This window comes from Lates calcarifer, linkage group LG11, assembly GCF_001640805.2.
Source record: "Lates calcarifer isolate ASB-BC8 linkage group LG11, TLL_Latcal_v3, whole genome shotgun sequence".
In the NCBI taxonomy this organism is placed as follows: Eukaryota; Metazoa; Chordata; class Actinopteri; family Centropomidae; genus Lates; species Lates calcarifer.
Window position 1 is genome coordinate 8682006 of NC_066843.1, and position 25564 is coordinate 8707569.

The following is a 25564-nucleotide window of genomic DNA, read 5'->3' on the forward strand; positions in this document are numbered from 1 at the left end:
GTGTGTGTGTGTGTGTGTGTATATATATATATATATATATATATATATACACAACAGACTATATATATACAACAGACAATTCAGTGCTAAAACATCAATCAAAGAAAGAAAATTTAATGAAAAATAACACACAAATGGGCAAAAAAAAAAAAAAAAACGTGTTGAAATGAAATTCATGTTTCTTATGCATGGTAATAAATGATTGGTAAATTTTTCTAAAAATGAATTATGATATTATTTACAACATTTACTACTAATGAATTTTGCTTATTCACAGCAATAGAACCACTTCCGGTAATATACTGGCACTTCTCTCTTGCCGTACTGGGGCGGAGTGTCGACGGCACTTTTGCGGGAGCATCACAACAGAGGGAAGGAATAGTGCCACATTTTTGTCCGTGTACAGTCATTTCTCAAGTTTATACTGTCTAGACTAATTACGTGCTGTTGCTTTATGTTTATTAAGTACCATTTTTTTCCAGTCAGTGTAATTTTCACCCACACTCATTCCTTTTGCTAATACTAGCTAGCTAACTGCGCCACAACTTATAACAACAGACGCCAACGTTAGCCTCCACAAAAAGAGACTCTTTGTGGGTAAAGGTCTTTAAAAATGGCCCTATCGGACGCAGACAATGGCGAAGGAGGAGAGTCCGACGCTATTGTTACAGCTTGTGTCTTGGGCGGCTTCAGTGAGAGCAGCGAGACCAGAGTTCTCATCTCCAGCCTGCCGGAGGTCCACGGGGACACGGTGACAAGCGAATCCACCACACAGAGGTTCCTGGGTGAGACAGTCCTCCACAGAGTCAGTCCTGAAATAAACACATTTGGATCGTTAATAACTCATCACATCCTGCCCATTTCCTCCCACAGTGATAATGAACAGATATCAAGAGCAGCCTCATCTGCTGGACCCACATCTAGGTACATTTGAATATGCATGACTCTGTTTTCAGTTTGTATTAGTACTGTTGATTCATTTGGAGAATGTATATATATATAATTAAAATACCCACACTCTTATTTTCATTTTTTTCAATTTTGTGTTAGAATGGATGTTGAACATGATACTGGATTTTATAAGGAGTGAAAAGTCTCCCCCCTCACTGGTTCATCTGTGCTTCAAGTTTCTCTACATCATCTGTAAGGTCAGAAAAACAGTTCTTTAGCTTGCCAAATCAGTGAAAATCCATTAGACTGCACTGCACCCAGTATAACTGGGAGCACTCATTCTACTTGCACAGCAAGGCAATCCAGCTATTTCAGTAATCATGCTTGGTGATACAGGCCTCAGGGTGTTTGTATTTATTTATTTATTTATCATTTCCTGGCCAGGTGAGAGGCTATAAAATCTTCATGCAGCTTTTCCCTCATGAGGTAGCTGATGTCGAGCCAGTTCTGGACCTGATGTCCAGACAGGATCCCAAAGACTCCGAGGTGAGACTGGCATTACTTTGTATGGATGATAGTCCTTCACAGCAATCACATCTCTTGTGCATTTTACTCCTACAATATATTCTCTTTGTTGTTAGCTTTACTGGCTGCATGTTTTACCATGTGCTCATTCCAGACTTGGGAAACTCGCTACATGCTGTTGTTGTGGTTGTCCATGACCTGCCTCATACCCTTTGACCTTTCTCGCCTGGATGGTCATCTGGAATCAGAAGGTGGCAAGGCCAGAGAGCCCACTATGGACCGTATTCTAGCTATTGCAAAGGCAAGTTAAGTAAATGACACAATGTTGATTTTGTTATGGTGTTTTGTGTTGGAAAGATTGGTCTGTATGTCTAGGTCTTGCTCCCCATAACGTGTGGCCTTTGGTAACAGGATTTGTGGATCCTCAAAAATATCTTAAACTGTCTAAAAGTTTGTCAGCTCTAAATCTGTGGCAGTTACAGCACAGAGTAACTCATAACAAAGCACCCTTTGCTGAGAGTCAGTGATATATCCATAATTACAGCAAAAAATAAAACTCAAACGTAAGACACAAATCATCAGTATGCCTCCCTATCAAAACTGAGGTAACCATAGAGAAATTTGTGCCAGTGCCATAATGTCTGAACTAATTTTTATTATCCTGGATAATGTTTGTTTATTTACAGTATTACTTCGAGTTTTAAGTATCTGATGGTGTTCAACAGCCGTGGTATCATACAGTATGAATGACAGTGTTTTTGCTTGTTTGCAGTCTTATCTAGTCGTCAGTGATAGTCCCCGGGATGCTGCATCTGTACTGGTATCAAAGTAAGTGCTCAAACAGATAATTACATGGTGTTTTAATTTTTGTTTCCAAAAATTGTAAGTTTCACAGTTTGAAACAGTGGAACAAAGATACCATTTAAAAAGATTCAGTATTTTACTAAAATGATCTGCATAAGAAAAAGTCAATAAAACATTAGCGCCCACGCAGGATGTTGATAGGCAGGTATGCACACGTATGAGCTCAATTTTAGTTATTCTGTTGATCAAATAAATACCATCTAAAAGTCATCAACAACTAATTTCTTACACACTGTATGGTGATGGACATAGGGTGTGCCTTTAAAAGAAAATAATGAAAGAAATGAATGTGTGCTATCAACCATCTTGCACTTGCCTGTGCACTTAATAGAATATTCGATAGAAGAGGTTCGCAGATCCTTAAAAAGTCTTAAAAGTTAATTTTAAAAATAGAATGCTTTTTAATCTTAAAAAGCATCATTTTTTTCAACAGCTGTATATGAAGTGTGCTGTAAATATCCACACCTGTAACTAATTAATTGGGCATTTATTCTTTCAGAGGGAAAGTGAAACAGATAAATAATGTTATTAATCATCCACCTTTGTGTTTTGTTGTGCTCAATGTTTGCAGTGGCCATTAAAGTGCATAAACTCAAATGTTTTCTTTAAAGGAAAACTGGACAAATCAGCATTATTATCTCTGTATTTTAACTATTAAACTTGTTGCACACATCAAGACTAAACTACTGTATGTCTTTAATGTCAAGATTGTATCAATCATGGACGCAAACATCAAGAACATATTGCAGACACAAACCATGTGAAGTTATTAACTGTAATTACTTTTCTAACCAATAGAGGGCAAGGTTGTTCTTGGAATGTCTTCACTGGTGTCTGCGTCTGTTTGTCTGGATGAAACCTTTTATTTCTCTCTGGTCTCCTTTTACATGACTGCACAGGTTCATGACACGCCCTGATGTGAAACAGAAGCGCCTCGGAGACTTTTTGGACTGGAGCCTCACCACTATATCCCAGACCAATGACCAGTCAATGAGAGACATTATGGTGCTGGATGGTGCCCTGCAGTCTCTGGTAAACACAAATATATAATGTGATCGTACTCAGTTGGTTTTGCATGCACGCCTCTCTGTTTGCAGCCCAGTGTTAATCTGTGTGCACGGTTGAATTAAAAAAAAACTGCAGAGGGTAGTTTACAAGAGCTGACATGACTAGTATGTTTCACCCATTACCTCATGTGGTTTTGACAGGTGTGTTATGCACCTGCTGCCTGTGTGGGATCTACTGCTTCGAGTGACTTATGCCAGTTTAATCCACAGCTTTAAGAAACGGTTCCTCAGCAAATAAAAACAGGGTTGAGAGTACTTTGTTCCAATTAAGTTTCCTTTTCCAGTCTCTCACATTACACCTGTTCTCACCATAAATCTTCAACAGTGGTAGAGGGTGTTTTCAAATCACTCACTGTCAGCTGAGGTAATGAATTGCAGCCCTCAAGCAAGTACATTACATTCATATCATTGGCACATGAACTTGTGCAACATGTTTATAAAGCGTCCTTTTGTACTTGATGTACTTAATGTCTTATTAAGTTAACCTGGCTCCAGCCTGTTTGGTGCTGAGGGTATTCAAAACTAGTTCTGTGTGTTTAGTCAGCAAGTCTACAGGACCCATACTTGCATGGTTTTCTTATGTAAATTGAGGCTAAAGTGATGCAAAAAAAAAAAATCAAGATTGATGGACAAAAACATTTTTAGTTAGTTAGTGAAATACTATTTCAAAATGTGTGACGCCTTCCTAGATGTTACTGCTATCACATGTCCTCTGCAGTATGTTATACTAATTTGGTTGTCTAATTTGTGTCCCCTAGGCAAAGCTTTTCAAACATGGAAAACGAGATGACCTCCTACAGTATGGTAGATTCCCCCTTTTCCCTGTTTGATCTATCAGCAGTAAAGTAATGAATGAAGATTAAATTAATTTGACAGATCATTAATCAGTCAATTAATCAGACTGATTAATTTTAATATTATAGGAAGAAACACTTTGTGACCTTGTTATGTCAGTATCATTTTCATTGTATGTGGGCTTCAACTTTGTGGGCTCTGCGAATTGTGGACTTCTCACAGGCTATAATAATATAATTTAATATGATCTATTAAAAATCGCAGTAGCATGGTTGCATAGTTAAGATGACAGTTTCAGAATCTCTTCAACTGGAGTTATTGGAGCATGTTATTATTATATTCATAGCCTTCACTTAGTTGTTTTTCCCTATGGTAACAGAAGTATTTGTTTTCCCAAATCTTTTATCTAAATGTCCTGCACAAGAGGCGAGATATTTGAATGCATCAGATGATATTTCCCCAGTGTAATAACAGAACCTTCCAGTCAATGAAAATGATCCATGAGTTTCTTTGACAAGTTATCCAACACACATTTCTGGCTACATATGGCAATTTCTGTAGAGACAGTCCAGTGTGAACCTCAACCATGGCAGTTAGGATTATTTGTTTTTGGCTTACCTGTGATCTGCAGATGCCCTGTATGTAAACATTTTAATTTCCAGCCAAAAGACATTTACAAACTTGCAAGATAAGATGCCTTTCTTAACCTATCACCAGAAATCTAAAAAAAGAAAAACCCACCTGTATACCTTTATACTGTGCATATTCCTATTTGTATTAATTAATCAATTTATTGTTGTGATTACATTCTAATATTTCAGCCTAAAATAATTCCATCTATATGTGTTTTGCAGCCCCTACAATTCTGCAGTGTCTGGAGCAGAAACGTCTGTCAGAGAGCAGTCAGGCCATGCTGAGGAAGCTTGGTGTCAAACTAATCCAGAGGCTGGGCCTCACCTTCCTGAAACCACGTTTGGCTGCTTGGAGGTCAGACATTAATACCAATAAATGAATTGATTGTGTCTTTATATAATACTTAACTTTGTCACTAAAAACATCTGTATTTTTCAATGTGAAAAACCTTGTCAGTACTAAAATTAAGCAATTCCCTCAACCAACTGTGGCTCCCCATTCAGTTGGGAGTGCTTTATATCAATGAGTAATGTCAAATGTGTCACAACACATTTTATTGTCATTAACGGGATGTGTTTGGATCAAGTAGGAGCACAGAGCTCATTGTCTTAAAAGGCATATGTGCTTGTTTTTTCAGGTACCAGAGAGGCAGCCGCTCCCTGGCAGCAAACCTCTCCATGTCCCAGTCTGCCTCTACTACTGATGCTGTGAGTCCTGATGTGGAGGCACAAGAACAAGAGGAGGACTATGACATACCTGAGGAAGTAGAGACTGTAATTGGTGAGTTTCTGCCACATCTCAGTTTAAAAAGCTTATCATTGCAATTTTTCTGCTCAGGGAATCAAATTTGTATTTTGTTTTACAGAGCATCTGCTAGTGGGACTGAAAGATAAGGAAACCATTGTGCGCTGGTCTGCAGCAAAGGGGTAACAATCTTTCCTTATGTCATCTAAAAAATTTCTTACAGTTGATGACAAGTCATCCTTGTCGCGACTTGTCTTTGGCATTTTTTATGTCAAAGAAAGCATCTCTCAAAGAGTCATTTTATTTAACCCTGCAGCATTGGGAGGGTGACTGGGAGGCTTCCCAAGGAGCTGGCAGATGAGGTGGTTGGATCATTGCTGGACTGCTTCAGGTAGGTTTATGCTGGGGGCATATTGGCTCTCACCATCTGTGACACTCAGATATTTATCATTTCTTATGTTTCTTAAAAAAAAAAAAAACCTGTCACACAGGGTCAATTTCTCGAGCACCTCCATCTTTCAGAAACGTGATATTTTTTGACCTGTGCTGTTGTTTTTCAAGCTTCCAAGAAACAGACAATGCTTGGCATGGAGGCTGCCTTGCTTTGGCAGAGCTTGGCAGAAGAGGCCTGCTGCTGCCTTCCAGATTGACAGATGGTATGTGTCCACAAATTCACACTGAAACAGTTATTATAGGATACTCAGTCTATTGTAAGCAAGTCAGTTTTCCTTACTTCTTTATTTAAAATATTTACATTTACAGTGCACATCTTCCAATAACTTTCTCTATTACAAAAATGTCCAGATTAAAAAATGCTTATCACCTCTTCTAATCAAGTGTGAAAACAACACATAATATTTACATACCTGTGACAACAAGTCTTTGCATTTAACAAGTGACAGGTGGCAGTTCTGTAGACATGTCACATCTGCTCCTGCTAGAGTAAAATATTTCAGTGCGTAATTATCATTTAAGATTAATATACAAAACTTTGATCTTTTCATGTTTAGGCTTGCAGCAGTAAAGGTGGGAGATATTCCATCCTTATTACCAAGTATTATAACAGTCAGAGTTTAGTCATGAGCATCAACGAGGCCTCCGCCTCAGAACCCGTCCTGAAGATTTCACTCTCTTGTTTGGTTTATGGCAGTTGTTTTCAGCCTGGCCACTGTTTACTCTTTTCATGCCAGTTGCCTTAGCCTTGGTTGTGTGCTTGGTCTTCTCTGGAGAACCAGGACTTCTAGCATCTGTGGGATCCTTTGAGGGCTCGCCTGCAGTGCTGAAGTCACATGAGGAGGCAGCAGAGCTTGCAATGGCTAGCTGACAGAGTGCCAGTGCTGCAGTCTGCCTCTGGTCACATGGCTCTTCATCCAGATCCAAAGGGCTGGTCTGAGAAGCTCGGAGACTGAGGTTCAGAGGCAGCTCATCCCCTTTTAATTTCTCTGTGTCTGAGCACCTCAGTCTATGGCCAGATGGACTTTTTTTGTTATCTGGTTTTCTTGTCGAGAGGTTGAGGGGAGCCAGATCTTCACTGCTGTCCTCATCATCTTGCTCTGACGTTGTGTCAGGACATGTCTCAGAGACAGAAGAGGAGGAATATCTGCTGCTCTCAGCTGACCTGAAAGGGATAGACCAAAACTAAAATTTAAAGGACTGACAACTATTATTGCAAAGACAGCTGCTCAGTTAAGCCAAGAAAGAACGTTTTTTTCCTTGTTAAATTAAAAGAAAATGTTGCTTACCTTCCATCCTCTTGCAGACTTCTTAACTGCAGCAAACTTTCAGCAGACTCCTCTTGTCTTATATCAGGTTTGATGGGTTGCACAACTGTAGTTGTGTGTCCTAACTGGGCAGTTGTCTGTGAATCACCTGTGCTGGTGTGGTGCAAGGCCTCTGTGTCTTTCTGGATGATGTGTGCATGGCTGGGTCTGTCAGGGGACCCCAAGGCTGAACAACCCTCTTTAGGGCTGAGCCTGGTTGCCTTGTCTCCACTTTGCCCGTGGTTGTTCTGCTCTTGTGTAGATGCATTGAGGCTGTTATGTCTGTTGTGTAAGTGCATGTATAAGTCATAATCCTTGGGCCCAAGGGTCTGGCCGTACAAATCCAAGGGAATATATCTTGGTCCTGAAATTGGCATGGAGAGCTCATGCGGTCTGTAAAGGGTATAATGCAGAGGAGGGGGCGGGTGAAGAGGGTGGCAGTATCTGTATGAGTACGGAGGAAAAAGAGAAGTGTGAGGTGGGGCAATGGGCTGCGGCACCACAGGCCTCTGGGGATCCACAAACTCTGGCTGGAAAGAAGGAGAGTTTGGCTCATTGGCGTGGTGATTTCCTGGGAGGTAGTACGATGGATAAAGGGGGCGATCAGGCAGGAGATATGTAGAGTATTCAGGAACCATTGGGGGGTGTAATGCTTTTAAGGGAACAGATGATGAAATCGCACCCCATGGGAAGCCTGGGTAGTTGAAAGTGGGAGCAGGAGTTTGCGAATCCTCTGACTGCTGCACAGATGACTTGAAGGCATCTGCTCCGTCATGGTTGGGTGTGACGGGGGAGAAAGCAGATGGGCGCGGCAGAGATTTGGCCTCGCTGCTCTCCTTGTTCTCTTTCTCTGTAACTGTATTTGGTTTTGTCACATTCTGGCAGTCCTTGTTGACTGGACTGTCACACCCAACATCCACTTCTTCTATGTCTTCTATGTTCTCGGCTTTGCTCTCCTCGGCTCCCTGTCTCTCAGGACTGTTGTTCTGAACTGCTTGCGGGGGGCTTGGGCAATCTTTAGATTTGACAGGGACCCCCTTTGCTACAGCCTTGACCTGTCGAGCGGTTTGCCCGTTTTTCTGTGACATGAGGGAGATTGAGTTTTTGCACAAGTTGTATTTCATGTGGTTGAAGAGATGGGACTTTTCATTGCAGGTGAAAGGACACTGGAAACACTGGTACTTGAAGGGCTTGCCCGGCGGTCGGGGAATGTAGTGGGGTCTTTTTGGCTTGCGTTCCTGAGCAGTCTCCATCTTGATACTAATGCTCGTTTTCTGAAATAAATATACAGCACATTACAGTTGATGAATTAGCAGTGGTTTAGATTTAGATTTTTAAAGTTCCTCTTTTCATAAATGATAAAGCTGTTAAGGGATGTGACACCAAAGCATATAAGAGCAACTCTTGAATCATTGAAGCTTTTGTACCAGATTCTCACTGAGTAATGAGTTTAATAAAGTCGTTTGACTGGTTCAGGTTGGAGAGTCGTTCTCATTGGAGGGTTTTTCTCTCTGTGAGTCTTTAGCTGCTCGGCCAGAAAAAATCTCTAGCGGCACAAAACACCGCACCCTCCGGCTAATGTATTTCTGCAACTGTTATTTCACACTGGGTTAGACACCAAACAGAAATAGTTAAATATGAAAACCTGTCTTCTGTATGCAAAAAAGTACCCTCATGTTTGCATAGGTGCACCCGTGTCTCAGTGTGGTTTTGGTTGATTGGCAGCAGCGTGCAAACACTTCTACTTGGCCTGTGTGCTCACCTGTCTGTCATTCTGATATTGCTCCTCTCATCTGTCCCGTAAAAGTAAGAGAGTCGCTAAGGCACTTGGTACCCAGGTGTAGGGCAGACTAGACACTTACGAACACAGACCTTGAGGGCATGCAGAAACTTGCTTTCTCTCTCAACCTTACTAAACTCTGTGCTGTCGGCGTGGGAACCACCAGCCACCTGCTTCCCATGACTACACCTGTGGGATGCACTCAGCTCTCATTCATCATTTGTTGAGCTCACTAGCTCCAGAGAAACTAGTGGTATTTCTTAAGTATTTCTTTAATAATTTTCCATGTAGATGTACCAGTTCAAGTAGGTGTAGAAGGTGGCATCTGAAACTCTTCAGACTCCCCTCGAACTGAAACATCACCTAAAGCTGTGAGATAAGTGTGTCTGGGTGCCACTTGGAGGAACCTGCTTGTCATGCGCTGTCGCAAGAAGTTGTCACTCAAGTTTCTGTCCGCCTGTGGTAGCACGCAAAGCCACTCCCTTCTTAAGAAGAATTCATTTCAAAGTCCCTTTTTAACATTATTTATCTTCACTATGAATATAACCTAGTCAAAACCTTTCTGTTTTGTTTTTTTCTTCAGAAAAAATTTATGTTTAGATCCTGTGAGCTCAGGTGTGTTTATTATTTTTTTTATTTATAGACCAGTCTGAATTTGTTATAAGGAAAAAGGCTGTTATTGCATTAAGTACCTTTTTTTTTTTTTTTTTTTAGAAAGTCCTCTGCAGAGGCTAGGTACTTTGAGGATTACCTGTTCATCAGGCTTGGCAGTGCAAGCAGGAGCTAATTAAAATCCATAGGTAACAGGTGCATGCAAAGCTTATACCTACCTTAAATACACCTTACAAACTAGTAAACAGTACCATTGCAAACTATTAGTCTTTTCCAATAGTCTTTTCCAAAACACAGAAAAATTGACTGAGTGAGTGTTGTAAATAAATTAATGTAACTTAACACTACTTGCTTGTCAGTGAAGGAGGAAGAGGATAAAAAAAAGAAAAAAATTACCTGCTCTGGTTGTAGCAATGGTGTCCTCTCCAGGGTATTAACGCCACAGAGAGCTGCCCCACGGTCCACAGCCGGCGTTCTTATATCGTCAAGACGTTCGCTCCAATATGTGTTAAGGGTTCAGAGTGTGTTTGTGAATGTGTGTGATGGTGCATGTGTGTGCTGTATTTGGTGATGTTAGTTGTGAGGTGAGTTCCTCTCTCTGAGGTGTTGTCTCACCAGTGGGTGTGGCTTCAGCCCAAACAGCAGGGCCCTCGGGCAACATTGATGTACCTGATATTAGTCAAGCCTCAAGCGATGATTTACATGATGGGGTCAGGTGGGGGCTCTCAGACCTTCTTCCTCTTTCCTGCTCCATGTCTGTCTTTTGTGGAAATGACCACACAGGCCTCATTCTGCAGTTACTGAAAATAATATTCTCGTTTACATAAGTACATCATGTTTCAAGTCAAGTTCACTGGCAAGATTGGCATGACATTTGCATACTTGATGGTAAAACTGTTGCTGTTCTACCTCACTTTTATGTGAGCAGTGTACCAAGAAAATAATTGCTAGAGTACAAAACTCAGTCAGTTTATTTCTTTATGCATTGCAGAAGGGTTGCTTGAAATCCATATAAACCATAAAATGAAGAAAACCTTAAAATATTACCACAGTCCAGGGAGTCAGTATATGAAAAATAAAAATGCTAATTTAAAATAACCCATACTTTTGTCATTATTGTGAAATAAATACTGCATTCAGCATGCATGATCACGGCATAATTCAGTGAGTTGTTGCTGGTTTTAGTCCAAGGATTTTGCCTGTCAGCCGTGAAGCTAAAATAGTGTTATTTGACCTCTCTTTACAAAGATTGCTTACATGATATTGTACGTAACATATGTTCTGGGCATAGCTTTTATTCTTAGTTTTTTGTTCTTGGCATACATCCATTTCTATTGTCTGCTTGTAGTTGTGCCGCTTATCATCAAGTCCCTGACCTACGAGGAAAAGAGGGGAGCATGCAGTGTTGGTTCCAACGTGCGTGATGCTGCCTGCTACGTGTGCTGGTCTTTCGCCAGGGCTTATGAACCCAAAGAGCTCAAGCCGTTTGTCACTCAGATTGCCAGGTAACCCTCCTCTTCTTCTTTCCCTTCCCCGTCACATGCATAAGTTGCTGGAATTGTGTGTGGGCCCAAATGATTCATTTCATTAATTGTAAGCTTGTTATAATCGCATCATTCCTTCCCCACAGGACAAAGCCAGGGTTATCCACAAAACAACAATTATACTTGTTTTCCAGTCTCCTATTTTAAATTGCCCATTCTGCTGTTAGTTCTCCTCGTGTTTGTGTTGTTGTGTACATTTTTAGAGCATAATTTACATCAGAATAACATCATCGGTATGCCATAATTGCCACCCTCAACAACTTAATCCTTCTCTTTTCTGATAAAGACGGAAAAAATCTGGTCAGTTATGAACAGAACAGCAGCCCACAACAGAAACAAGCACCTTTCTGTATAAGGCAATACAGTTCAAAATGGAGGCTGTAGTGTATCTAATAAACAGACATCTTAGTGTATATGCCCTAGCTGTATAAAAAAGGATCAGCTACAATCAAGACATGGAAGGATAATACACAATTTAAGTAATCAGCAAGATTTTTTAGGTTGCAGCTCATTGTGAATTACATGATCACTGTAATTTGCATAGAGGCTGCATGGTTTGCCTCTAAGCAGTTATTCGCTGCCTCAAACCAGTTCTTCTGTGCCACATCAATCTTGCATGTCCCCATGTAACCACCACATACTTGTGTTGTTTTGTGCCCGTGTACTGAAGTAGGCTGCAGTTTACTCTCTATCTTAATTACACTGACAGATGTTATTCTAAGGCTATAGTATCAAAAGGCATTTATCGTCATTGTGTGGGTCTTATGAGTAATATTGTTTATAAATTACTTAAATTTCAATCAGTAGGTACATGCATTTCTTTGTTATGTTTTGTCTTTCTATGAAACTTTCACTGCTGCCAAGCCGTACATGCTGTTGATCTTTTTGTGTCTCAGTGCCAGTGGTTCCTTTGTATATGCAATAGTTCCTGTGTGCCTTGTCTGACACAGTAATGATACATTCAATGATCTCACAAAGCCACATATCCCAAGAATCTTACAAGCCCACTGCTGCTGGGAAAATCAGTTGTGAAGTCAGCTAGGTTTCAAAACATCAGTAGTGAGCTTAAAGGACGTTTATCTACTGTTGCGCTTCAAACCTCCCTATTTTATAGAACCACAGCTGCAGTTGCAGATGTAGCCACAGAGTCTTAAGACTTTTGAAACCATGAAAAAGTGCTCCATGGGCAAGGAAATAATAACAAATAAAATAAACTAAATACACTGTTTTTAAGAATAGATGTACACAAAGCCAGTGAAATGTGTATTAATGTTCTTTATGGCCTTACACAGACATGATAGGACATTTACAGAAAGAGCTGATATTCAGTTCAAAATTCAGCCTCAGTAAAAGTCAAAGAGGTTTATGGATTATCTGATTCAAATGTTAGAAATATGAATGTATCAGTGAACCGCTTTACCGGAGCTGCAGCAACTGGATGACATTTTTTTCTTTTGATCTAAATGCCACAATGCAAAATAGCTCAAAGGGCTTTCTTCCAGGACCATAAGCAGGAGCCTGCCTTAAAATTTTTAAGTAATATATTGATACTTGTATGTCTAATGAGCTACCAGTGCTGAGAAACCAAAGTGCAATATCATGCAGTCACGTACGTTCTGTCTTTGTCAATAGTAACGGTTTGCCGCCTCCTTAATCTTTTTTCTTGCTGCGTGCATGTATGGACCTGTGGCCTCTGACTGTGCAGACCAGCTCTGCAGAGTCAGTTTGAACCCCTGCAACTACCATTATCATCAGCAGTCGCGACAACACCCTCCGTTCCCTAGCCTACAGGATTGCCAGGTTTCGCCTGTTGCTGTAGGTTTCGGTCGCTGTTTGGCAGCGGGGCTCAGACAAGCTGGTTCCTGCTCTATTCATCACAGCTTGATGACATTTACAGAAAACTCACTTTTGTAGATGTGGGACTAAGTGACTTGGGGGCACATACATACACACAGTTGTTTCTCTGCTTTCACAGTTACAGTTACTCAGATAACACTGTGTATTTATCAATTGTAGCAACCACAGACATAATTCAGAATATCCTTTAGGGTGTCAGCCAGAGTGCAATGAGGACTGTTTTTGTTTCAAAGCCCTCAGGGCAAGGGCAGTTAGTAAAGCTCCAGGCCTGAATCTTGCTGTTTGGAGGCAGGGAACATGGGAGGGAGAGCAAACAAAGCCAACAGCAGTTATTGTCAAGCTGTCACTGTGATGTACAAGTACTTTGGCCAACAACTGACATTTGCACATCCACCCCTCCTGAAACATTGCAGAGGCAGTGTAGAGTGGAGGGATGCTGAGGTCAAAATGTAATACACAACTTCCCGTACAGGACGGGAGTCATGGTTAATCATATAATGTCTGTGTTTACCTGCTCTGCTGGGAACCTGTGCACTGCAACAAAAAAATTCAGCTTCGTGGTGATGATGTAAACTAGACTCAGACGTCATATTAACATCTGAATCATTGATTCTTAATAAATTGTTAAGATGTTGATATATTGGTGGCGCAATGTAACAGGACTTACTGAGAAGGTTAGTATCTTAGGAAAGATAATATGCAATATGCAAATATGTGTGTAAATATGTGCCAAGCTGCAAAAAGATTTATAAAACGGAATGACACAAAGCTATAGTGGGAAGAACGCTATTTTTTACAGCCATCACATATGAATTGTTAAGCATTCTGTGACTGTGGAAACCCTTTTACTGTACCTTATTGCATGCAGTGGATAATTCCTGGTACAAAGGTTTACTCAGATCATTTGATTCTGCCACTCACACTTTGTGTTTCTCTCCACAGCGCTTTGCTAATCACAGCTGTGTTTGATCGAAATGTCAACTGCCGCAGAGCTGCCTCTGTAAGTTCTCTCGCAATATCCCACCGTCTCCTGACTAAAGATGTTCAATGACAGGTTACATGACACAAGTTCATTTTTTAATGTCTCATTTTGTCCCAGGCCGCCTTCCAGGAGAATGTCGGCAGACAGGTTTGTGACCACAGCATTGACTACTTGTACATCATGACTAACAGAATGACTGTGATTTGAAGTTTATTTGCTGCCAAATATCCAGGTCTTGCTCAAACTTGCCTTGTTATTGAAAGCTTTTTAATCAAAGAAATAGCCTCCCAGTGAGGCTATAGGGCACCAGTAAACTCTTGATTTTCCAGCCATATAACTCTCTTTAAATCTGAGGTCATCACCTGAATTTGGAGCCAGATCATTAATTTCCTTTTTCATGATTATACAGTGCACTGAAAACGTTATCAGCTGCTTATTTGTGTCTCAATAGGGAACTTTTCCTCATGGTATTGACATTTTAACTGCAGCAGACTACTATGCTGTTGGGAATCTCAACAACTGCTATCTGAACATCAGGTAAAAACCAATGTATTCATATCTACAGTTCAGTACAGTTTGTCCTTTACTGTCACATTTTCTTCTTAGACATGAAATCCTTGAGGGAAACTGCATTTGGGCAAATGCTTAGAACAGTTAACTTGTTCCAGTCGACTAAATAATACAGTGGGATGGCAACAGGCGTAGTCCCACCTTTCCTCCTTGACACAGCACAGATTTTAGTTTAGTTTTAGGCTCCGGTGAATAGTCTTTCTTATTTAGGGACTAACTGAGTGAAATGATTCAGAAGTTTCTAAGTGGCAGCCATGATAAGACCTGGTCAGATTCTCTAAATGCAAAATAAAATGTGCATCCTTTCTTATCTCCTTAAGCACTGGACAATCCTTTATGAAGGGAAAGGGGAAAATGTCATCCCACAGTCTCTTGTGACAGCAACATTTAAAGCGACCCATGTCAATTACATCTACCATTACGTAATTACATGGCTTAGTCTAAGTGCAGTCGGATTCTCTTAGCACTGCAGCTGTCTTTTCCTAAGTTCTTATGAATTCTCCTTAACAGCCTTCCTTGACCTCATGATGTTTTCATCAAGGTCAAGGAAAAGTGGTTAGAAAAGGACATAGGACATAATTTTTTGACTATTCCACCACAGCCACTTGTAGTCATCTGGAAGGAAACCATCTCTGTGCTCAAGAAGTATGTGCGGTTTAGTCGGTTAGTGCATGAGGAATGTGTGTTTATAAACTGCAGCACCTTTCTTCGGGCATAAACATCTGACGTGTAAGGAGTCAGCTGTGTCCTTAATAATCAACATAGAAAAGCTCCAACCCTGTCAAGAATTTTCGCCTTCGGCAGAAATGTAGCTGAGCAAATATTCAAGCAGTGAAAATGGATAAAGATGCTAGCCTCAGGGTATGACTGACTATAGAATTGTGCATAACAAGGAAAATGAAATAAAGATGCAGAAAATAATGAGAGCTGGCTGAAATTGATTCTTATTCCACATTCAAATGGTTACAGAGACATGTAAAAAGCTGGTATTCATTCTCATTTCTGTTTTTCTCACAGTGTTTACATAGCTAGTTTCCCAGAGTACACCAATGCCATGATAGACCATTTAGTAGCCATGAAGATCAACCACTGGGATAGGTGAGTACTTCTCATAATGTCAGAAACAGATATTGTAGTTCTGCGTTTATCTCTTAAACACATTTCTTGTGTTTTGCAGCGTGATCCGGGAGCTTGCCACCAAAGCACTCCACAACCTGACACCTCAAGCGCCTGATTATATGGCAACAACAGGTAAACAATGTCACCTTACCTGTTCCCCAGGCAATGTGGAGCTTTACATGAAAATAAATTGCTCATGGGAAATGCCTTTTGGAGATTGACTGAAACCTGTAATTATTGGTCATGAGTAGATATATCATATGCTTTATTTCTTGTTGATTTCAGTTTTGCCCCAGCTGTTGCCCATGGCAGTGGGTATTGACCTCCACAGTCGCCATGGAGCCATCCTGGCGTGTGCAGAGATCACACATGCTCTGTATAAACTGGGCCTTCAGACCAACAGGTAGACCCACTCAAAGGAACACTGAGCAACGGGTGGATGTCCTAGTCTAAGCCCCAGTTTGTGCCTCTTATATGTTAGCCCCATCTTAACATTCAATTCACAGTGTTATGATGTGTATGATGTAGGTCAAAATCTGCTGATGATGCAGCATCTACAGAGATAAATATGTTTATAGTAACAGATACAAATCTGTCGTAAGAAGTGCACCTTGTGGAAAGTTTCATGCAACGTTGCTTCTCCCTGTATTTGTCCTGTAGGACTGTGGTGGACATGATTTCCTCAGAATGTGTGGATGCATTGAAAAACATTCACCAGATGGTAAGAGTGCCTCAAGCAGCTAAAAACTGAATAAACTGTGTCAAAATATTCTCTGTCACTGATTTTCATTTGTTGACACAATTTCAGCTGCATGACAGGAAACAGTACAGGTAGGCAGACTGAATCAATTTAACTTTCTCCCACCAGTGCAATAGCAAAAAATCTAAAAATCTGCTCTTTTGTGCAGGGGTTTTGGTGGAGAACTAATGAGGCCAGCAAGTAAGTCTAAAAACAACTGCCAAAATAGATGTAATGATTTTTTAATTAGTTGAAACATGGTACAGTGGATTTGATTGATTTTTGTCTTTTCTGTAGTGTGTGGCCTAATAGAAAAGCTGTCCCTGTCCAAAATGCCTTTTAAGAATGACCCTGTAATCAGTAAGTTAATCATTTTAACCAGTTGCTTTTATACTTCTCATTTCATTCAATGCCACACCTTAAAGCATCTAATGTTGTGACACTGTGTTTCAGCTGGGTGGCAGTGGCTGATTGACGACACTATAAAATCTCTTCATCTCGTCTCTAGTGGAGCAAAGGATGGCATTATGGTAAGCTTGGTATTTCTTTGTAGAAACTGAGGTAATGCAATGGACTATTTGATGTTTACTGCTCACTGATCTTCTTCCTGTGTGTGCAGGTTGCAGTGGTATCAGCCTTGTCTGCCTTGTGTGAGGAATACTACCAGGCCCAGGCAGGCCAGGCTGACTCACAAATGCAAAGTATGTTGAGTATAGTTTCCTAACTCAGCTGGTTAAACTCTTAATTTGAAAATAATCTCTGCATGGTGTGCCTTTGTGTGTTTGTGTTTGTCTACATGCACATGTGTAGATGTCCTGGTATCTCAGTACATAGAGGGGCTGAAGAGTCCACAGATGCTCACTCGTTGCGGATCTGCCCTTGCCCTCGGCTGTCTTCCAAGATTTATGATCCATAGCAAACTGAAGCAGGTGTGTTTGAAGTTCTGTGCATGTTTTCAAGCTATATGACATCTCACTGCCTCAGTATTTTGGTATAAAGTGTGTTTGTGTGCCTGTGATAGATATTTGAAGGCCTCCAGCAGATGTGCAGTGTCAGCCAGAAAGAAGGGAGTTTCACAGAGGCAAGGAGAGATGCTGTCAGAGCAATTGCTCAGTGAGTGTTTGCATACGCTTTTATTGACCTCTCGTCTTTGCACCTTCTGTCTGCAGTTCTTTTTTCTATATTCATGTTTCAGTTCCTTGTTAATGTTTCAGGCTTATATTATGAAGGTCCTGTCTCTCCTCTGTTCTTTGTCTTGCCAGCTTAACTGCGTAGTTGTGTAGGCTGTAATGCTAAAATAAACATTTGACTGACTCTACCTGCTGGACCTGAATGACATGTCCGTCCATTTGTTTCTCTAATCTTTTCTCAAAATTCCATTTTTTTCACATTTCCCCCTTTCATGTGATATCTTTATTTTTTAAATTTCTTTTTAAACTGTGTGAACTTTTCTCCATCAGAGTGTGTGTGAAGGCGGGTGTTTGTGCCAACGGTTCCCCAGACTCTGCTCTGTGCTTGGAGAATGTAGCTGAGGTGTATGGCACACTGCTCGAAAGCATGAACGACTACACGACAGACAGCAGAGGGGATGTAGGGGCCTGGTGAGTGTACTTCGCCAGACATGTAAATTTACACACAGATGGTCACACTCAGCCTACAAATGCACACATGATCTTTTAATTTGCCTCGGGGATTAGGAATGTTCCCCTGCCTGAGGCGTGTGGTGTTTTTCTGTCCCTCCACCTCCGGGACACGAAGACATGACATGCATGCCTGTCTCACTAGTAGCCCCTGGCCATGCTTACCGACTCGCCAGGAATGCCACCAGGCTTGTCACTTGTTCTCACAACATGGGATGGGCTGCTTCTTTCAGGTTGTCTAGTAATCTTATTCTTTCCGTCATTCCTTTTCTTGACTCTATTTTTCTCCTTGTTTGTGCAACCTTATCTCTCCTGTCAATGTTTTCTTTCTTTCACAACACTTTTTTTTGTTTTGTTTTCAAGTCCACGCTCATAGAGGGACACATTTCTTTCTCATTTTCACTATGACAACATAAATATTCTCCAGTCTTGTCATTGCCTCACATCTTTGCCATTAGGCCAATAGTAAAAGGTTCCACTGGTCACCTGTGCACCTGTTTCAGGGTGTGACGTTTGAATGAATTAACATTTCACACAAACAAATTGTGCCCTGCAGCCATAAAGCTAATTTGACTATAAAACTGCCAAATCCAGTGACACTGAAATAAAATCTTCAAATGGTGTCATGTATCCTTCTGCCAGCATAATTTTTGTGTTTTTATGTGTGCGTCATCTGTGATGTATGTTGATTGTTTTAAAGGAGTTTCTGCTTTAATAAATTGTTGAGAACATGAGGACTCTGGTCCATGAATATAAAGTAGATTCAAGCATATGTCATCGCAAGCACAAAGTCTTCACTTTCTCTGTCACTTTGTCCAGGGTGAGAGAGGCAGCAATGACAAGTCTGATGGATGTGACGACGCTGGTGGCCAGCAATGCTCCGGAAATCCTTTCACCAGATGTGTAAGTCGAAATCTGAAAGCTCTGGTTAACACCTGCTCGTGGCTCATTTTTAACCTCCATAAAACTTGTAATATCAGTCGGTCTCAGACTTGTTTGATCATGGGTTTGACTAATCTTTGGTGCCACCTTCATGTCCTCCTTGAGGTGTGGCCACAATACCTCGGCACCAAGTCAGTTAAACTTGGATCAAGCATGTTCCTCTAGTATAATTATTGTAGAGGAGCAGGATTTTAAAAAATTACGCAACATTCACTTTAACTGTTGGATATTAATTGATATATTAAAAAAGACTGATGTCATGGTGGAATTCACACCCAGTGTTGCCTTTGAGCTTATCCACAGTGTGAAGGCACAGAACTTGGTATATGTTTGAAAACAATAGCCGATTTGGTGATTAAGCCATACCTCAGTTAAGTTTAATGAAGTGACACCCTGCATGGATCTAAAATTATAGCACTTCTTTATTTTCTACCATTCTGTGTGCAGGGTGAATCGTATGATGTGCTGCCTTGCCCAGCAGGCAGCAGAGAAGATTGACCGGTACAGAGCCCATGCTGGCAACATCTTCCTGCGCCTACTTCATAGCACAAAGCCTGCAGTACCTCACATCCCCCACCAAGAGGAGCTGCTGAGCATTTTCCCTGTGTAAGTTACTCCTGTTCTCTCTCTTAATCCAGACCGCTGTTTGGTAACTATACAGTCCTGTGGAAAAGGAATAATTCTTATTTGTCAGTCAGCTTCACATACGTTTGGGATCATTCTCATGCTGCAGAATGGATTAGGGACTAATCAGACACCTCCTTGATATTGATGATATTGCCTGATAGATAACAATCTAAACATCTAAAGTGTTTAAAATTTTGCACAGTACTGCACATAAAATATAAGAGCTTGATGTGAAGCAGTTTTATGCATGACAACCTGGATGTATTCATCTTTGACTCTACTTGCTATGTCTTTCAGTGAGACCACAACCAGTTTGAACTGGAACGCTCCATCCCAAGCTTTCCAGTACATCACCCAGCTGCTTAGACTGCCTCAATATCAGTACCACACCCTGCTGGGGCTCACTGTGTCTGTGGGAGGAATCACTGAGTCCACAGTAGGTCAAATGTGACGGGAGGAGTAGAGTATTGACACATTGGAGCAGTATGATGTACAGATGGGTGACAAATATAAAGAGGAACGAAAAACAAAGGCAGACTCTTCCACATAGGACACAAGGCGGTCACTGAACACTGAATTAATGAGTATGAATCAGCGACTGTGGCTTTTACAGTCACAAGAGTTCGACCCAACATCTTAGTAGACATTGAAATGAAAAATAATGATGCTGGAATGAGAACATAGCGTGTGGAGTTGAGTTAGATATATAATTGATTTTGGTATTTTATTACCCTTAAGGACGTTGTTTCAACTTTTTACTGCTGGTATGAAAAACAGAACTCCTTAATAGAGACACTTAATGGTGCATCATTGTTTTTGCTCATTAGTAAGCTGGGATGTTTATACATACAGCAGTGCTCCATTTCATTGTAGAAATCCAATTTTCATTACATGACATCACATAATAAGGCCTGACTGTTTGTTGGGGGAACATGTGTGGCTTTTTTTTTTTTTCTTTTTTGGATCATGGTAAATTCTGCTGCCACTTATAAACTGGCGTCAGCTTTGTTTAGGAGCTTTGTGTAGGAGGAAATTAGCCCAGCAGGGGGAGCCATGTGTCTAATCTAACTGATCCAGTCTCATCCAGAACAAATTGATCTGACAGGTCCCCCGTGGCACCGGCAGGCAAGAACTTCATATCATTTGAATCTTTGCTTTGCAAGTGCTAAATAACAACTTAAAAACACGTCTACTGTCTTTCAACTCCTGACCTTTTGCTCACCATCACTTGGGAGGCTCAGCTGGGGCCCTGAACTGGGGTTGATCCAGTTCTCCCTCCTCCTACAGTAATGTCCTAACCTGTTAAAACCAATCATTCAAAAATGTCCTGCCTGTAAAAAATTGTGATGGTTAGGTTATTTTTTAACTTTTAGTATTTGTGGATATAATAAAGAAAAACAAGTTTAAAGCCTGTAATAGCAGCGGTGGGGTCAGTAAAGTTGAACTGATCTGCCAGTGGAGGCTGTAAACATATTCCCTCTGAGACAATCTGGCTCTTGTCTTGCTTTTACCTCCCGCTCCTCCAGCCTCTCTTTGCCGCAGATACATCCTCAGAGACGGGAAGGACTGATATGTTTGTACAGGGTTGCATGCAGGAAAGTGAGCCAAGACTGCATCGGTACACAGGCCAAGATTACCATTCTCACACCACAGGCACATACTCACACAGGCCAGAGAGAGAGCATCCACCAACTTTCCAGGAACTGCCGTGAAGGACAGCCTAGAGAGGGCATTCAGTACAGACCTGCTAAAGCCAGCCAGTCCCCAAGACTGGGGGGGGGCGAGTTAAAAAAAAAATTGTTTTGAGTATTTTCAGCACACAGGTGTCTTACTGTATTCATGTGTATCTGCTTGGTTGGTTCTTGAAACAACTTTTAACCATTGAAACACACTAGATTATGTGTACTACTATAGTACATTGTGTTGCTATGTTGTGTTGCTATGTTGCAAAAGTCAAGGTTTGATACTTTGTTTCCTGCAGTCTAATGATATCATCTGTTCTACTGTTTATCTTTCCAAGGCCCCTCAGGTTCCCACTTGTTCACCAATAAGCAAACAGCTGATTTTGAGAGTACAACTTTTTACAACACAGCAGTGATCGACACAGGAAATTATAAAATGTGAAGCAAATCTCTTATTCCTCACTGTCATTTTAATGACATTCACCGCTGCTCTCCTCTGACTCTGTTCAGGTGCATTTTTCTTCCCAGTCGTTATTTGACTACCTGAAAGGAATCCAGGACAATAATGCCGCTCTGGCACAGTTTGGAGATACTTTGCTGAGCATCTTCAGAGACAACCTCCGCAATGACAGGTACACACACACATTTTTTAAAGGCTTGATTGTCTGTTTGTTGCCTTCAGTCTTACTTGCTGCAGTATTTTTGTGCTCCTTTTATTATTTATAATAAATGATTTTTCATCAGTAAATTCTTTTTATTTGAAATTTAACATTTTTGTTTTGTTTACATTTCTTTCTAGTATATCCACAAAATGTTCATTTCAAGATATCCTCAATGTATGAGAGTTTTTTCTTTTCCTTTTTTAGGGTGACTATTCCTTTTCTTAAGATGCTCAATCAGATGCTCGCTAACAGCTGCTTTGAAATCTTCACTACAGAAGAGAAGTGAGTGCTGCAACGGTTTTGCTCAAAAAGAAAATGTGGATGAGCTCTATGAGAACTAAAATGCCTCTCTTTTTGTTTTCTAAGTCATCAGTTCTGTGTGGATCTTTTGGCTCTTTGCAAAGAGTTGAAGAAGTCCAAAGATATTTCCAAGCTGCGCGCCTGTATAGCTGTGTAAGTCTCATGGATAAATGTAAACATTATGTACAGCACTGAAGCACAATGAACCATTCATGATGACTGTGCTGACTGGTGTTTCCTAGGTTCTGTGGGCTGATCCAGTTCCAGGGTGAGGTGAGGAAGAAAGTGTTGTCCCAGCTGCTGATGCTACTCTGTCATTCCTTCCCTGTGGTAAGTTCACAAAACAAGAAATACTCACCTGTCCTTAATAGATAAACTGAAAGAAGCACTATGGTTCATGGTGCGAAATACACACTTTCCAAATGCTAGTGAAATGTGTCCTTAGCCGACTAAAATAGCAATGCATAGATGCTTTTACCTGTGCTAGTGACAGGGCTGTACGAATAGACATGTTGGTCTAGACTGAAATATCTCAACAAGTATTGGATGGATTGCCTTGAAATTTCATCCAGGCATTAATGGTTATTTCAGGATGTATCTTAATAATTTTAGTGGTCCCCTGACTTTTTCTTATTTCTGTTTTGCTTTGTGTAGCAACAGCTAAGACAGAAAAAAATAACTGGCCCTTTCTTACAACTGTAGATAAGGAAGACCACAGCGAGCCAGATGTATGAGATGCTGCTGACTTACGATGATGTCATTGATCCAGAGGTGTTAGATGATGTAATGACCCTGCTAAGTGACACTAATTGGTGAGTGGTCACAATAGATGCTGTTATTAAATATTCTTTACAGTTAAATTCATTCAGTGTGTGACATGTTATTGTGTTGGGTGTCTGTTCCAGGGAGGGTGACCTCGCTACAGTGCGGCCTCACAGGAATCAGCTTTGTGATTGGTTGGGAGTCCCCAGGCCACAGGTTGTTGCCAAGGTAACAATTTAACAGACTTTCGTTAGAGCTGAGTGCTTGATAGGATTCTTGTAGGCAGATGCAAACCAGCAAACGTTTCATGTTTCATCATCCTGTCGGTCTTGGAGTTAACCCTCAGCGCCTCTCTTTCATCAGCCGAGCCCTGTCCAGGTTTCCTGATGACCTGTGGCTGTGAAAACCAGCAGGAAATAATGTAGGTGGACAAAATCCTGTCAACTGTGAATGCCGCGCTTGTGAAGCTGTCCTGTATCATTAGGTCTGTCCATCTGCCACAAAATAACACATGGAATGAATCACAATCAAGTTTTACATGACAATAAATGGACAAAAACATCAGTCATTTCCCTTGTTTTGTATCTGTATAAAGCCTTCATTGTAGTTTCCTGTGCATAACCCTTTTCTCAGCATGCCCACTCACAGGTCACAGTCTGGTGACATCTTAGAAATGGTTTCACTCGAGCCGTTCACGCGTAACCTGTACCTGGATCAGCACAGATAGGTGAAATTGAAACTATAGTTCGCGTACACTCAGAGGAAATGGTTGCCATTTAGCCGTTTTGGCACAAACCGTGGAATGTCACTGGGGCCCTGCTTTCTCTTGGGTCCCATGCAGACCTACTTTTTCTGCATCAGTGGAGGTGCCAGGGGCTGGAGGACTCCCTGGCCTGATAGCAGAGCCTCCCTGGTTGCCCGTGGTCCAGACTTTCTCATTAGGGCCTGATAGTGACCACATTGTTTCAGCTAGCTTCCTTGTCTCACACTGACAAAGATACAATTGTTGAATTTCTTTAGAAAATGATGGTTTTAGATTGTTAATGATACATTGCAGACACTCCCTAGGCTTGTAACCACTATATTGCATTACATTACTTCTGTAATATGATTTATTTAAGTAGCCTCATCCTTTCCCATGGAAACTGAACATATATATATATATATATATATATATATATATTTGGACCCTCATGTAACTGAATAGGAAAAGGCTCATCCTTATCCCATGCATTTGGCTTATTGTATTTTTGGACCTCTTGTAATTGTGCATACACTGCTACCATTTGTAACATCTGGCCATCATTGCCATGCCTGTTTTTTTCTTTGCTGCTTATTATTAAACAGCTAATAATCTTAAAACCATTAACTTTTATTCTAAAAGTGTTAAAGTGGGTCTTCACTCATTTTAATTTCTTATCACTTCTTTTAAAATTGATAACTTTGATTCGTATCTGCAGATTTTATTTCTTTGGTGATAAATAAAACAGAATCTCACATGATATTTTATTATACAGAATTAACGGAGTCAGGAAATATGACACCAACTTTGAGGTAATTCAGACAAACTCTTTGCCTTTGAAACTTACATTTTGTATAAAGAGTATTGTGTCGAAAGCATACTTAATCCATGTGGAGCCACTACATGGATTAATGACGGCAAGAAAATGGACATATCAATGATCATATTGTTGATTGTCTTGTCGCTGTTTTGCCTAATAACTGCTGAGTTAGTGTCTTTGACAAGTGGCTTTGCTGGCCTCTTACAATTCTCATTAACAAGGCCACATTCACTCTTACCCACCATGTGTTGTTGAATTTGTCTGGGTAGCCCAATATTGCTGCTGCCCATAATTCGACTTTAATTAATTCCCAGCCAGATGGAAATTCCTGTAGTTGCTAATGAAAGAAATGGTGTGTTTCTCTCAAGGCAGATTGATGGTAAAGCGAGCAGCTTTGCTACAGTGCTCAGGGTAGAGAGGAATGCTAATAATTCTAAAAGGCTTACAGTTCGCCGGCAGTAGCCATGGCAATTCTTCACATACAATGGTGGCCTTTTAGACGAGTGGAGAGGGGAGGGGGCTGCTCCCTCATTGACTCAGTTTGGTGTGATATTAGGAAAGACCTCCTTGCACTCTCCAATGTTCTGGTTATTATGAGATTAAGTGGTACCCATAGCAGTGTGCCTGAGTTAACTGATGAGAGGGTAATAATGTTTTGAGACGGTCGAATCTGTCTGTACGGAAGGTTTTCTGCAGCAGCAGTAGTACTCACATCATTGCAGCATTTCCCCAACATGCGGAAGATTGTAAACATTTCAGAGCTCATGATTTTGATTATGGTTCATCCTTGCTTTGTGCATCATGTCGCTGGGCCTGCGGGAGGACAATGTGAGCGCTTGTGCAGTTTCACCGCGAATGAAGTCAGGCTCTGTTAGAATACTTGTCACTGTTATTGCTTAGAGAAA

At 40.9% G+C, this 25564-nt stretch overlaps 2 protein-coding genes across 2 annotated transcripts; one reads left to right on the forward strand and one right to left on the reverse strand.

The window, feature by feature from the left end:
- The first annotated feature begins 326 nt into the window (after positions 1–326).
- tbcd (tubulin folding cofactor D) lies at positions 327–23661 on the forward strand. The gene is made up of 39 exons (XM_018704666.2): positions 327–785; positions 874–924; positions 1051–1148; positions 1336–1437; positions 1571–1717; positions 2189–2244; positions 3180–3312; positions 4106–4151; positions 4997–5129; positions 5413–5555; positions 5641–5701; positions 5836–5910; positions 6081–6175; positions 11020–11176; positions 14015–14072; positions 14172–14201; positions 14506–14591; positions 15642–15722; positions 15802–15875; positions 16029–16146; positions 16404–16464; positions 16552–16574; positions 16652–16683; positions 16780–16842; positions 16936–17012; positions 17102–17183; positions 17293–17411; positions 17504–17595; positions 17943–18083; positions 18942–19025; positions 19512–19670; positions 19989–20127; positions 21884–22005; positions 22240–22317; positions 22402–22488; positions 22578–22665; positions 23038–23147; positions 23241–23325; positions 23461–23661. Exons 1-39 carry the CDS (start codon positions 614–616, stop codon positions 23482–23484), a joined length of 3582 nt encoding a protein of 1193 aa, XP_018560182.1. The 5' UTR covers positions 327–613; the 3' UTR covers positions 23485–23661.
- znf750 (zinc finger protein 750) lies at positions 6239–10331 on the reverse strand. The gene is made up of 3 exons (XM_018704670.2): positions 10068–10331; positions 7262–8553; positions 6239–7137 (listed from the first exon to the last, which is right to left on the reverse strand). Exons 2-3 carry the CDS (start codon positions 8530–8532, stop codon positions 6606–6608), a joined length of 1803 nt encoding a protein of 600 aa, XP_018560186.1. The 5' UTR covers positions 8533–8553; positions 10068–10331; the 3' UTR covers positions 6239–6605.
- Positions 23662–25564: the final 1903 nt, after the last annotated feature.

What these genes read in the sequence shown, in the direction of transcription:
- tbcd (XM_018704666.2), top strand. Translation starts at nt 614, where the DNA reads ATGGCCCTATCGGACGCAGACAATGGCGAAGGAGGAGAGTCCGACGCT. An exon ending in TCATTGCTGGACTGCTTCAG is followed by an intron (nt 5,911 to 6,080) that starts GTAGGTTTATGC and finishes TTGTTTTTCAAG; the next exon opens with CTTCCAAGAAACAGACAATG. An exon ending in TAAGAATGACCCTGTAATCA is followed by an intron (nt 16,843 to 16,935) that starts GTAAGTTAATCA and finishes ACTGTGTTTCAG; the next exon opens with CTGGGTGGCAGTGGCTGATT.
- znf750 (XM_018704670.2), bottom strand. Translation starts at nt 8,532, where the DNA reads ATGGAGACTGCTCAGGAACGCAAGCCAAAAAGACCCCACTACATTCCC. An exon ending in AGTCTGCAAGAGGATGGAAG is followed by an intron (nt 7,138 to 7,261) that starts GTAAGCAACATT and finishes TATCCCTTTCAG; the next exon opens with GTCAGCTGAGAGCAGCAGAT.